The sequence below is a fragment of the Canis lupus genome, chromosome 6, assembly GCF_048164855.1.
Source record: "Canis lupus baileyi chromosome 6, mCanLup2.hap1, whole genome shotgun sequence".
Taxonomy (NCBI): Eukaryota; Metazoa; Chordata; class Mammalia; order Carnivora; family Canidae; genus Canis; species Canis lupus.
The window spans coordinates 19,209,077-19,224,014 of NC_132843.1; the positions used below are offsets into that span (position 1 = coordinate 19,209,077).

The following is a 14,938-nucleotide window of genomic DNA, read 5'->3' on the forward strand; positions in this document are numbered from 1 at the left end:
TTTTTGTCTTTTTCCCCAAGCGTGGGCTACAGCTAAATCCTTGGCCAATTAACAGGTATGTTTTGCACTTGGAACTGATAGATAGCACATCTTACAGGGCTCTGGCATCCTCAGGGAGCTCGAAAGGTTCAGGCAACCATCCCCATCCTAGCCCAGTGGGTGAAGCCTCAGGGGACTGTCCTCCGGGATCAGCCACAGCTTAACTCCCGTGAGGAAGTCCATCTCTCAGCATCTAACTTGGATGCTCTTGAAGAAAAAGAATAACACCTGCTACATTTAAATATGTTCGAAATACCTAGCTCCATTTCTGGAACATACTGCAACTCATAACAAATGGCTGTTATCATGTACTAACTGTAATTCCCCATCAGTTGTTTTGTATTTCCAGGAATTATCTTTTTTAATCATGAGATTACAAATTAATATTTTACCCTCATAAGTTTCTTAGGATGATGGTATTATACACACGTTTTATATGTGCCCTTTTATCCTATAAATTAGTGTCCTGCCTACTTACATTTAGCTTCTGGCTTCCTGTGACTCTTTTGACCCTTTTCTGCCATATTTAAGGTAATTAATACTAAGTAATTATTATGTGCCCAGCACACAATGTCCTTTAGAATAATATAAAAATGTCCCTGCCTGTGAGACTCTTACAAAGTAGAGAGTCCTGATATATACATAAGATCTCCAGTTTGAATGTAAGCGAGTATATGACCGGGTATGGGGTAGGAACCAGAATCTGGTTTGAATGAGGGACTTATTTCATTCATTTATGTATCCATCCATGCATTCATTCACTCATGCCATAAATATTCACATGCTTAGTATGTGCCAGGGCTGAGCTAGTGCCACAGTCACTGCTGGCCAGCTTCCCCAACAGCTATTCCCAGCCCCTATCCCTTGCTCATTTTTTCTATAGAGGCTAATAAAGAAAAATATCCCTTTCTAGCCAATGCCCTCTAAAGGGAAAGTCTACTGGGGAATTTTTTGACAAGGACAATATCTTGTGAGTTAAAAAGGCTTTCACCTATTTTTTTTCTGCCTTGAATGAGGAGGTGATGCCTGGGGCTGTGGCAGGCACTTTATGACCTTGAGGGGACAAGTGCGAGGCCAAAACGTCAACACTAAAGATGGAAAAGCAAACAGACAGAGAGAGAGTTCTGGTCCTTGAAGACACCACTGGGCACATACCCCTGTCAGTAACAGGCTTCCCTCTTCAGCTATTCATGGACCTCTGATTTCTAATGTGAGAAAAGAAAAACAAATCTCCATTAATTTAAGGAGATTATGTACTTCCAAGAAGTATCTGGAAGGTACTACGGATTAATCTCCATTAATTTAAGGTGTATTCCAACACCTGCTGCCGAAAGCACGTGTAACCAACAGTTGGGTATACAGTGCTACACAATGGAGACAAATAATTACAAATGTACTGTGTGTGACCATGGGGAGAATCTCAGGGTACAGGCAAACCTAAGCTGGACTAGGCAGGGATGGCTCAACAATGAATACAATGAGCCCTAACGACAAATAAAGGCCAAGAAAAGAGCATTAAATAGATCGGTCTCTTTGAAGAGGGCAAGAAGACGGTGTGCTTGTGGAAGTAAGAAAAGCCCTGTAGGGCATATGTGCAGAGGAGAGTCCAGTGGTGGGGAGCAGGGGGGGTGGAGCCTTCTGGGCCGCATAGACTCTGACAAGGATGTGCTGCTTTGCTCTGTGAACAATGAATGGGAAGCCTCTGTAGAGTTGTAAGCAGAAGCAAGTCATGACTGAAAAAAAAGTCAGTTTTTTTCAAAAAGTGTTCCTTGGTGAGGGATGGGTTGGGAGATGGGAGGAGGGAAAAAGGCAGAAGGGTAGATCTATTAAAGAGCAACAGGAGGGATCCTTGCCATGATGGAAATGTTCTGTGCCTTGATTATATCAAGGTCAATATCCTGGTTGTGCTGTTGTACTATCATTTTGCAAGATGTTACTATTGGGCGGAATTGGGTAACATAGGATCTATTATTTCTTACAACTGCCTGAGCATCTCCCATGATCTCAAAATAAAAAATCTAATGAGAAAGTGTGTCCCTGGTTTCGACATGGAGAGTGGATGAGAGGGGGAAAGGGTGGAAGAGGTAAATCAATTATGAAGCTGCTCCAAGTCATCCAGAGAGCTGAGCCTTGGATAGGGAGGTGGGATGAGAAGAGTGAATTGATTCAAGAAGTATCTGGAAGGTACTATGGACTAGCTCGCTGATGGATAGTGTGTGGCAGGTGAAGAAGAGGACAAAGTGCAGAATGACTTCCAGGTTCCTGCCCAGAGCTGGATTCTGACATTTCTTACACAGATGGGATGCAAAGCCAGAGAGCAGGTTCCATGGTGGTAGTAGGGTTGGGGAGGTAGGCATGGCCAGCTCATGATTGGGCAGCTTGAGGAGCCAATGAACTCTCCACGTAGATTCTATTCTGAGAAGTCATTTGGAAATGCAATCCCCTTAAAAATAGAACTAAAAGTGAAACTTCCTCCCTTCACCCTCTTTCTAATTTCACTGCCTTCCTTCTATGAAAACGTGAGCGATTAGGAAAATGTTGGCCTCCCCACCCGTTGCCATATCACACTTTCAGCCCTTCTTTTTCTACTCGCTCTCTGACATGGGAAGAAGTCCAGATCTGACTGGTGAACACCTGACATCCCAGGTGCCAGGGCTGATTACCGGCTGGGGCCACTGCTAAAGTCTGTGCCCATTTACAGCAGGCCCCCTGCCCCCTTCTCTCACTCCCTATGCCCAATGCAGAACTCAGCCCCACATCCTGTCTCCACACGGACTAGTGCCTGCTTTCTAATAGCAGTCTGGACTTTCCTCCTAGCTTCTGCTCTGCCTGCAGCTGGTGTGAGGCCTGTTGCCTAAACTGGCCAGCCTTCTCTGTCCATGTCTGAACAGGTGTGTCCCCAGGTTTACACTGAGGGCTGCAGGTAGGAGACCTCCCTTTGGACTCTGCATAAGATGCTTGCCAGGGAGTGAAATGGTGTGAGGGGAAGGCAGGAAAGAGGTTGGAAAGTTGGCACAGAAAAAAAATTTAACACATTGAAAATTACCCTTGCAAACCCTCCAGGAAGGTGCCATCTGAGAAACAGATTCCCAATATGTTTTCCTTCCTGAGTTGGAAGAGCTCACCACTGATAAAGTAGCTTACTTCCATAAGGAGCCTATGTTGCACAAACCAGCTTCATGTGTCTTTAGAGCCTGAATGACCCTCAGCACCGTCAGAGGTACACTCTGGGAGGCCCCTGGTCATCGCCACTAGCTGGGGAGCCACGGGGTCACACGCCACCACAGGCTGGTTCCAGGGCTGCCAGGAAGTGTCCAATGTGAGCTGCAGGTCTGCCTCTTTCTTTCCCATTTTCTCACCAAGTGTATATACTTGACAAGTGCCCCACTGCTCAAAATCCTGAAGGAGAGGATGAACGCAGGCCCCCTGAATCCTTATTAATTTTGGATCTAATTTTCTAGATCTTTGTGTATTTATGCACACATACACATTTTTTACATAAATATGAAAATGACTATGCATCTTCTGCAACTTAGTATTTTCACTGAATGATAAAATCATGGTGATTCCCCACCCACCCCGCCAGCTGCTAGCTAATGGAGCTATTGGTAAGTATGTGCCATTGCTGAACATTTTTTTTTTTAGTTGTGTCAAGGTTTTGCTATTACAAATAATATGACCACAATAAACATCCCATGTACATTTATCTTTGCATATTTATGCAACTATTTCTAGAAAATAAAGAGGCTCTGAATTGCTAGATCAAAGAGTATGTACGATTGAAAATTTAAAAACTGCTGAATTGCCCTCCAGAAATGTTTATTCCCAACCACAACGTATATCCCCAACACTGTATGTTACCAATTTCTTACTTTTTGCCAGTCTGATAGATAAAAAGGGGTATCTCCATTTTTGTTTCTTTGATTCTACAGAGATTAAATATCTTTTCAAATGTTTATTGGCAATTTCTATATTCTTCTTTGGGAGATTTTTGTTTCTATCTCATAATGTTTTCCATTGGGTTGTTTATATGTTTCTTATAGATTTTATTAGCTCTATTAATGATAATCTTTTATTGCAAATATTTTCTGTAGGCTAACATTCGTCTTTTATTTGTATGTGGTGTCTTTCATTCAACTTTTTTCTTTTAAAGGCTACGTCTGGGTATTTAGTCTTCCTTAGGTAGGCCCTCTCTGCCTCAAAATTATACTTTCAGAAATTCCTTTATTTTTTTTCTGATATTTTGTATAGTTTTAATTTTTATGTTCATTTCTGGAATATCTATGAACTTATGATAGGAGATAGGGCTTTGGCTTTACATTTTTTCCAAATGTCTCTGTGCCAGCTATCTCAGTGCCAGTTACTGATTGTTCCTTTGTTTTCCCACTGATTGAAATACCACCCTTATAATATATCAGATTCCTTATACACACATCTGTCTCCAGACCCTATGCTCCTTCACTGATCTATTTGTCAATTTCAGCTCAGATGGGATCACACTTTTGAATTACTCTAGCTTAGGTGCCTGGGTGGCTAAATCGGTTAAGCATCTACCTTCGGCTCAGCCCATGATCCCAGGGGTCCTGGGATCCAGCCCCTCTTTGGGCTCCTTGCTCAGCAGGGTGCCTGCTTCTCCCCTCTCCCTCTGCCTACTGCTCTCCCTGCTTGTGCTCTCTCACTCAGATACATAAACAAAATCTTAAAAAAAAAAAAAAAAAGAATTACTCTAGGTCTATAGTAAGTTCTTATGTCTTATAGGATGCATCCACCACAGCCTACTATTACCACCACTATTATCATCCATAATAATTTATTAGGTAGTCTTTTTTAAAAAATTTAGGTAGTCTTAAGCTTTGTTTCTTCTTCTTTTTAAAGATTTTATTTATTTATTCATGAGAGACACAGAGAGAGGCAGAGACATAGGCAGAAGGAGAAGCAGGCTCCCTGCAGGGAGCCCAAATGTAGTACTAGATCCCAAGACCCCAGGGTCATTACCTGAGCCAAAGGTAGACGCTCAACCACTAAGCCACCCAGGTGTCCCAAGCTTTGTTCCTTCTATGTAACCTTTATATATGGATCAAATTTCATTTAAAAAAAAATGTATGACTTAAATGGGTTTGTGCTGAATTATCATCTGGGGACAGGTGACATCTTAACAGTATTGAGGCTTCCCATCCAATAACACAGAATTTCCCTTCATTTATACAACTCTTCTCTTATACTTTATGTAGAGATTTGCAGTTTTTTATTTTTTTAAGTTTTTTTTAAAAATTTATTTATGAGAGACAGAGAGAAGGGCAGAGACATAGACACAGAGAGGACTCTGGGATCAGGCCCTGAGCCAAAGGCAGACACTCAACCACTGAGCCACCCAGGTGTCCCAAGATGTGCAGTTTTTTAAATCAGACTTTGCCCATTTCTTGTTAGGTTTGCTCCTAGGTATTATAAATTTTGTTGTTGTTGTGAGTGGTATATCTTTCCATTATATCATATGACTGGCTCTTGCTAACTTGTAGGAAAGCTATTGATTGATATATATTGATCCTGAATGTAGAGGCCTTAATGAGTTCTTCATTAGTTCTAACAGTACTTAGCTGATTCTTTAGAATCTATTTAGAGAATATTAACAGCTGCAAAGATTACATTTTTGTATATTTCCTTCTAATATTAACACTTTCTGTTTGTTCTTCTTGTCTGATTCCACTGCCTAGAGTTATGATCACAGTGTGAGACTAACACTTGTTACTCACTTCAAAGAGAACAATCTAAAATTTTACTGTTGAGTATAAAGCATGCTTTAACATCTGAGAGAATAAGTCTTTAAGCTAAGGAGGTTTCCTTTTATTTTCTACCTTACTAAGACTTAGCAGAAGCTTTGAATTTAATCAACTTATTTTCAGTGTGTTAAAATAAATGATGATTCAGTCTTTAAATAAAATCAGTCCTCTTTTGGTCACATAAAACTTTAATGACCATATACTCTATTTCACGAAGACAGTATAACCATGTCAGAGACCTCTGATGCCATTAGAGTTGGTAAATGTTAAAAATGTAAGAGCTTGAAATATTTACGGGGGAGCACATCAAAACAAATCACATTTTATGCTATTGGTAATTTAACGTGAATCCCTCACCTTGAAATCATCAGGAATGAGGAGTTTTGATGTTCGTAGAAAATTCAAGATATATCTGAACATCTGTCCATCTCTGTCAATGAAATAATGCTGTTTGAGACTGTCCAAAACAATGGGCTCTGTACCATCAAAAAGTCTTCCGATTCTGTGATAGAAAAGAGGGAACAGTGAAAACAATTAGAATCAATTGTTTGGCCGCTAAAACTAGGAGCTACCATTTTGTGTCACTGTCAAAGGTAGCCGTTTCAAAGATGGCAGTTAGGAAAAATCACCCGTTACGTAGTTATGGTTCTCTGAGAAGTACTAGTCCTTGCTTGATAAATATTTCAGGACCAGACAATTCAAAATAGTCTCAGGCTTTCTCAAGTAAATCCTTTTATTCACTGTCTCTTACCTGTAAAGAAAATGTCCCTGACATGGTGATTATGGCTAAGTGCTGTCACTGTGATGGAAGAGCATGTCTTTCCCCTGTGTTACTTAAAACCATCTTCTCTGCTACTTTTTAAAAAATGTTATTGCTCCAAAGTGTCTTTTAAACAGATTCTACAGAGAAAGCAATTTCATTTTTAAGAAATCTGTTTTCTGAGCTTTCCCCACCCATGAATCACAAACTTCCCAAAAATAAAGCAATGCCTATATGCTAACATCTACATTTAATTATAGAAAGAATCATTGAAAATATCACTTGTCTAGGAAAATATGTTTTCCATTAACAATATACAGTCTAGTTTCTTAGTTCTCAGCAAAAATCATTTCTAACAGCCAGGCATCATTTTAAAAAATAAATATGTTGACCACCCCAAAAATATGACCTAGTACTGGAACATGAGTGGCTACAGGTAATTTTTTAAAAAACAGGAATCCACAATATGTTTTTCCCATTTGTAGAGTTAACATTTGAACAGTATACTATAGTTAAAGCATCCTGCATCCATTTGTTATCATTTATCCTTTTAAGGATGGTTGAACCTACATATTTTAGGATCTATTCAGTTAATAGAAAGTGGTCACATCTGTACCATAAACGAGTAGACAGCTGACTAATGACAAATATCCTATATCAGAAAATAGAATTTACACACTAGAAATCACTTCCTTGACCAAGAGGTGCACTGCACTTTTTATTAACAGTGTAGGCAGGCAAATGGCTCTATTTCTTTATGAAAGGCTTTCTTTGGGACTCCTACTAAAGTCTATCTCTGATATGGAACATCATTTTATTGATTGAAGGCAATTTTGAAATCATAAATTTTCTCATCTTCTGTTGAAATGTGGCAGAGGTAATGGTAAGTCAATAATTTCACCCCTCCTAAAATACAAAAAAAAAAAAAAAAACAACAAAAAAAACCCAACAAATAGAGAAGCAGCTCCTCCTCCGCCCCCCCTCCCCCCCAAAAAAAGAAAAGCTTGGGAATTTGTTTTATAAAAATTTTTAAAAGATAATTAGAAAACTCATGTCCCACCCGAAGGTAGTAAGTGCAAAGAACAAAGCAACTTACTGCAGTCAGGTCCTATTTCTAAAACTCAGTATATTATTCTCAGCTGATGTTTGTGTCCAACTTTCCATGAATTGAGGGTGATTCACTATTTGTTCCTTCCACAATTTTACCCAAGATGTGGGGCTCCCAACCATCCTAGCACTCTTTCACTGAATGCAACCTTGTCATTCATTTCCATTAACATATCAATCAAACAGGCTACAGAAAGAGGCAGTGAAACTAAAATACACTTAGTCACTTATTTAGTGTTTCCAGGACTGTTTGGTGTACGCTGGGAAAGAACAAGACTTGTTTGCTCATTACTAAGACATTTTACTCTTCATTGTTAACATGATAAATTTATGGTTGACAGGAGAAGAAAAGAGAGTTCTGTTTATTAAGTGCTGTCCAGATAGCAAGCACTATGCTTAGCACTTCATGTATGTAAAGGATCCATTATCTTCGTTTTAAAGATGAAGAAACAGGCTCAAAATGATGAGTAACTTGCCCAACTAGTTAAGTAGCACTGGGGGATCTGTGCACAGTCTGATCTTAAAGGGGCCTCCCTACAAAGAATGGAATGAAAAGAATGACCACTATTGAAGGAAAACTTTCGGTCTAGAGTTTTTCTTTCTAACTTGTTTAGCAAGGGCTCTCTGCAATGAAATCCAAGCGTGTGTATTGATTATTTTTGTGGCCTGTAATTTATTAGTGTCAGTGACTGCAAGTCACTTGAGTCAAGAGATGAAAAGTAAATATTTTATTCTTAAATAAATCCTATGCTTATTTTCTTAAATGCTCATTTTCAAAATCGAGACTGGGGCGTGCTCTGGCACAGCATGAGTGATTAGTAAATCTCTACGGAGTCAACGAGTAAAGGAGTGGTTGAGTGGTGTGGGGAGTATGGCTCGGCCCTTCACTAGGGTCAATCGACTTCTCTGTGTCTCCATTTCTCTGACAAAATGTCTGTTTCTTTTATAAAACTGCCCTTTCTTCTTGGGGTTGATGAGAAAATCAAATGGGGTCATGGCACACTCAAGAAGAGCACAGCCAAAGAAGGCGTCCCCAACTAGCAAACACAGATTTCCAGGAAAGCGTATCTCGGAAGACTGGGGGCACTATAAGGAATAGGATTCTGGGGCCAAATGCAAAAGCTGAGCTTAAGTGTCTTCTTCTTTAAAAAAAAAAAAAAAAAAAAAATTATTTATTCATGAGAGACACACAGAGAGAGGCAGAGACATAGGCAGAAGGAGAAGCAGGCTCCCTGAGGGGAGCCCAAGGTGGGTCTGGATCCCCGGACTCCGGGATCACGACCTGAGCCAAACGCAGATGCTCAGCCACTGAGCCACCCGGGCGTCCCTGGAGTATCTTCTTACAGACCTTAGTGAGGTCAGGAGAGATGCTCCATTTAGAAGGCCTTTAGGGGACACCTGGGTGGCTCGGTTGGTTCAGCGTCTGCCTTGGGCTCAGGTCATGATCTCCCGGTCCTGGGATGGAGCCCCGCACCTGGCTCCCTGCTCAGCAGAGCCTGCTTCTCCCTCTCCCTCTTCTGCTCTCTCGCTCTGTCAAATACATAAACACATAAAATCTTAAAAACACATAAAAATAAAAGGCTTTTCGGATGGAAAACACCAACCCGCCAGCCACCCCTCCTCCAGCAGGTGCAGGATACTGGGCCGCCTTCCTGTGAGAAGCACCTTCGCGGGGCACGCGGCCCAAACGGGAGGTGCAAAGCAAAGGGCCGGAACGGAGTCTGAAGGGAGGCCCAGCGCAGGCCGGAGGGCTGCCTGGAGGAGGCTGGGTCTCCAGGGGAATCACTCAGGCCCGAGGAGGGCGGGAGGTGAGGAGAGAGGGAGGGACGTGAGAGGCCCCGGTTGGTTTGGCTGCGCGGGACGGCGGGCGGCCTGGCCCGGAACCTTCGGCGACCCCGGAACCTTCGCCGCCCGCTCACGCCGGGCCGGGAGGCTGCGGCGGGCGGACCAGCGGGAGCGGACACCAGCCGTGGGCCGCGCCGGGGCCCCTTCCGGTCTGAGGTGCGAGGCCTCCCCACCCGGAGGCAGCGCCGTCTCGGAGACACCGAACGTTAGGAGCGGGAGGGGGCAGCCTCACGCGGCTGGTTGGTTTTTTCCGGACTTCAAAAGGAAGCCTGTTCTGAGCTGTGAGCACCAAGCGGAAGGACAGGGCGGTGCCGACGGTCGTAAAATGGCGGCCGGGGCGGGCGCGGAGCGTGGCCCGGATGGGAGAGCATTGTCTGGCCCCGCCGACAGGGCGGCCGACGACACAGGCCGTATTTCTTGCGGACACATGAATGGACTCACAGATCAAGCCGCAGTGATTTGTAGGCTCTGCGGCCTGGAAACTATGTGGCGCTGATTACAGTTTACCAACCTTGGAGAACATTCCTGCTTCCCACCTGACCAAGACCCGGGGGCTCCCGCTCCTGTGTGGCCGCCTCGGCGTTTGGGCCGCTGCGTTTTTCAGACACACATTGAACCAGGAGGCGTGCGGAGAAACACTTCCTTCCACGATCTTTTTTTTTTTTTTTTTAAGATTTTATTTATTTATTCATGAGAGACACAGAGAGAGAGAGAGAAGCAGAGACACAGGCAGAGGGAGAAGCAGGCCCCGCGCAGGGAGCCTGACCGGGACTTGACCCCGGGTCTCCTGGGTCACGCCCTGGGCCGAAGGCGGCGCTAAACCACTGAGCCCCCTCCCCCCTCCCCCGGGGCTGCCCTGATATTTTTTTTTTTTAACATTCTGTTTTGGACAATTTCAAACTCAACGCCAAAGCCAAGAAAATGATATAAGAAGTACCCCCCACCGCGCCCCCGCCGCCCCAGTGTGTCCACCCGCCTCCAGAAGCCCTCAGCTCTTGGCCCAGCTTGTTTCGCCTCTACTTCCACCGCTCCCTCTCTCTCCCGCAGCGGGATTTTTATAGGAAATCCCAAACATCCTGTCATTTTATCTGTGACTGTTTCATTGACTAGTAAGATGATCAAGGCTCACGAAAAATACGCATTAAAAGATACTGAAGTGTTTTGCTCTTGCTTTTTAATATTAACATTCTGTTGATTATTGTTTATGGAACAAATGATGCAGGATCAAGTCTGCAAGGAAACTAAGCTCCTTCTTGTAGAAAGGAAGTCTGGTTCCCCACCATGGCTCCCCTCTCCCTGGCATTAAAGAATGTTTTTTTTTTTTTTTTTTTTTTTTTAAGATTTTATTTATTGGGATGCCTGGGTGGCTCAGTGGTTGAGCGTCTGCCTTTGGCTCAGGTCATGATCCCCGGGGTCCTGGGATTGAGTCCTGCCTCGGGCTCCCCACAGGGAGGCTGCTTGTCCCTCTATGTCTCTGCCTCTCTCTCTCTCTGTGTCTCTCATAATAAATAAAGATCTCTAAAAAAAATTTTTTTTAAAGATGTTTATTTATTTGAGAGAGAGAGCGCACAAGCAGGGGAACAGCATAGGGAAAGGGAGAAGCAGACGCCAGGCTGAGCAGAGAGTCTGATGCAGGTCTGGTCACAGGGCTCCACCCCAGGACCCTGGGATCATGACCTGAGCTGAAGCCAGACCTTTAACCTGCTGAGCCACCCAGGCGTCCCAAAAGAATGGTCTTAAATGAAAGAGAGGATAGGGGTAGGGCCTGATAATTTGCTGTGAATCAGTTACTAAGAATTTATTTTTTCTTGTGCATTCACTCATTCATTCATTCATTCATAGGACCTGGTTTCTTTGACTTACTGTGACTCGAGTCCTTAAGAATTTCCCTTTATTGTGCAGTCATTCAGCTATTCATTTATTCTACCTATATTCGCTGCGCTTGACCATGCGAAATATAGGGAATGCAGTGGTGAATAAACCACACATCCTTGCTTTTGTGGAATTTAACAGTCTGTGGAGCTGGGAATGCAGAGCAAGTGCACTGTGTTCCTGGGTGTGCAGTGGGTTAGGCAAGTACACAGGAGGTGCACTCAACTTTGGGGACACGTGGAAGAAAGGGAAAGTTCATGGAGACCTGAAGGATAAACAGAAGTTGGCCAAGTACCGGGGTGGCAGGAAGGTCGGGTAAGAAAGGAGAGGGGTAGGGAAGATAGAGAGGCTTGAAGCTAGAAGAAAGGAGGCGTGTGATTACTCCCCACTGGGGGCAGAGTCAGGACAACTGAAAAAGGAGGCTGGAGCAGCAGAGTGAGATGGTGAAAAGCTGTACCATCCAGGTCAAGGAGTCTGGATTGGGCTTCGAGGCTGATAGGGGCTGAAGTCAGCCTATGCTCTCCGATGCTGTTAGGCGGAAGAGCAAATTTAGAAGTGAGACTGAATGAAACACGGATCTGAAATCACATCTCCTCAAAGATGCAGTTTGTGGCTTATTCAAGTCCTTTCTTCTCTGCCTTGCTTTTGGCTGTTACTTGCATACACCAGAGGTTCTTCACCCTGGTGGCACACTGAAATCACCCGAGGAGCTTTTAAAAAGTACTGCCAGATATTCTGATGTAATTACTGCTCAGGGCTGGGGCTCAGGCATCTCCCCAAATAAGCCTGACAAACAGCTGAGTTGAGAAGCAGTGCAAAGGAGGATGAGCAGACTACAGAGGAACAAGTCAACATCATGAACGTGAGAGGTGTTCAGTTAGTCATTCCGTCCCTTTGAACTGTCGCAGCACCTCTTCTTAAACAGCCATCCACATTTTTAAAAGTGAAAGGTCTCCGGGATGACCTAGATCAACATCCCATTTTACAAACGGAGAAACGGAGTCCCAAATATGCAATGCTTGAGGATGCACAGCTGGGTGGATGCAGAGCTGGCTCTGAAACCACCATGCTGTCCCTGGGGTAATGGGCAGGGGTCACATTCAAGCCCGTGGAGGACAACTGCTCTAATGCTGGTTACTAGTTATTGAATTGTGTTCCATGCCAAAGAGTGAGCTGGCTGTTTTATGGGCTTTATCTCATTTGGTTTTACAATGATCCTATGAGGTGGCCATATTACTCCCAATTCACAGGTGAGGAATCCGAAGCCCAGAATGGTTGTCACTTGGCTTAAGTTACAACCTGGATCTGATTCAAAGCCTGTGTTCTTGACCAGTAATTTATAATACCTTTGCAATGTGTAATTTCAAACAAAGAAAACAACACCTCGACAGCTTTCCTGGGGGAGTGCACAATTTTTATAGTTCAGTAGAGTTTGCTAGAAAATCTGGTGATTATCAATTCTGTAGAGAAACTATTTAATAGCCGCGATACAGAAAGTTGAGGCTCAGGGGCAGGGTAGGTACCCTAAACTCAACCGAAGCAAATCAAAATACTCCAAGACTTCAGAGGTGACTTCCAAACTGTTGGTACAACGTGAAGGGGGCATAAAATGAGATGGGAAATTCTGAGGACAATGAAAATTTCTGGAGAGAGGAATTACACATGAGGTTCCAATGCCAGTTACCTTGCAGGTCTCATGTTCCCCTATGTGCCGTGTCCCTCCATTTAATCCTGACACACCCTGTGGGGATTTGTCGCTTTGCAGCTAAGGAGAGGTTTCCAACGCTTCCAAGACTCCACACACCCTCTTCAAGCCGCCTGGTGAACACCAGGTCACATCAGGCACCGTGGCGTGTAAGATGATACCGGGCCTTCGCTTTCCCAGAGGCAAGCGAGTTAATCCTCTCAGTTCTCCAGAGCCAGAACGCACACGGTAATTATACAGCAAGGGAGGGCCTTTCATCTGCAGGGGTGCAGGATCGTCTTGCTCTGGGAGGGTGGAGAAGACCCTGCTCAGGGCTGAGAAACAAGTGCCGAAGACAGACCAAGGGATAAGCTGGTGACAAAAGGGCAGGACAGAGGCTGTTGGGCCGTGTCACCCACTTAGCTTCCCTTGGCCAAGAAATGCCTTTTTTCTCCACCGCTGGGCTTCCATGCCACAGAAAATACGGTCTGGACTCAAGGAAAAGATCTCATTTAGTTTCTTGACCAGATTTATTTTGCTGGGTAAGAGCTTCAGAAGCAACGGGCAAATTACCCCTTTTAGCATTTGGGGGATATTTTTAAATTATAAAAGTGATACCTACTCATTGTTGAAAATTGGAAAAGTGTAGAGTAGAGGACGAAGAAGCAGCAGAAGAGAAAAACAACTTGCCATTAGCCCACCAATCAGGACATCACTTTTTTAAAAATTGGATTTGAAGGGTATTTTTCTCTGAGTAATTTCCTATTCAGAAGCACTTGTACCTTCATGCTTTTTTTAGGTCTACTATTCCAAGTTAGTCTGTTATGTTAGTAAGTTATGTCTACTGCTCCAAGTTACCTTCCCAGCCAAGTTTTCGTCCTAATATTTGAAACTCGAGGAAGATAGCAAATAGGGTAGAGGGCTGGGTGAAGGTGGGTGTGTCTGTGGCCACATAATCGTGAGCGTGCAAGTGCATGCCCGTGCCAGAGGTGTGTGGACAGCTGTCACTGCCATTGAAACCAGAGTCAGGACAGCAGAGAGGGAGGGGAACCCACAGAAAGGGGCAACCAGGGGGTGCCTCTTCCCCCTTCTGCTGAGATAGGAAAGGAGAGAAATGGTGGTGGGAGGGAAGAGACATGCTAGGTTGATGGCTGAAAACTGGACCCTTGGGAGTTCTATATTGTATTCTCTCTATTCTTATATATATATATATTTTTTTATATATATATATTTTTAAATGTCCATAATAAAAATATTTTTTTCTTAAAAAAAGGGAATGCTGGGTATTATTATAATGTTTAAAAAGAAAGAAATCACCAATCCACTTAGTGTTCTGGAAGTCTGAATTATCATAAACACTGTTTAATATGCTTAAAGTATTATAACTGTTAAGACAATTCTGGAATCTTTATAGTTCCCACACGTGGGAAATTTTGTCTATATTTCATGCACACTGATACAAATTAATTCAGAGCTTGTTACAGAAATGGACAGAAGTAATTTAAGAGAAGGGAGAAAATACCTTCTTGGTAGGAATAAACAAAACAAATTGTATCTACTTATGGGGAAGTAATGTTTCCAGTACTGTTCCCTGAGGCAGCATCATTTTCTTAAATGATACATAGAACTGAAGAAAGCAGGGGAGAAAGGAAAGGCAAGTTTAAAATATAAGAAAAACGATGAGAGCGAAACAACCCCGGAACTTGGCATTTTCGAGAATTGATCACGGATGGTACTACTCGGCGTGAGTGTGGCTCGAGGGGGAGCTCGGGGCCACTCAGGGGTGCCCCCCAGGACTCTGACTAGAACAATTATTATTTTTTTTAATTCCAAGAGTTACATTGACTGTGAACT

General features: G+C 43.5%; 1 protein-coding gene across 4 annotated transcripts in view; it reads right to left on the reverse strand.

The window, feature by feature from the left end:
- The window catches only part of KCTD1 (potassium channel tetramerization domain containing 1), a 183,932-nt gene that overhangs the window by 15,823 nt on the left and 153,171 nt on the right, over window positions 1–14,938 (reverse strand). For all 4 annotated transcript variants that reach the window (XM_072829105.1, XM_072829102.1, XM_072829101.1 and 1 more), the window contains one exon: window positions 6,174–6,318. In XM_072829105.1, the coding sequence (XP_072685206.1) occupies window positions 6,174–6,318 (145 nt within the window). The remainder of the gene's footprint in view (window positions 1–6,173; window positions 6,319–14,938) is intronic.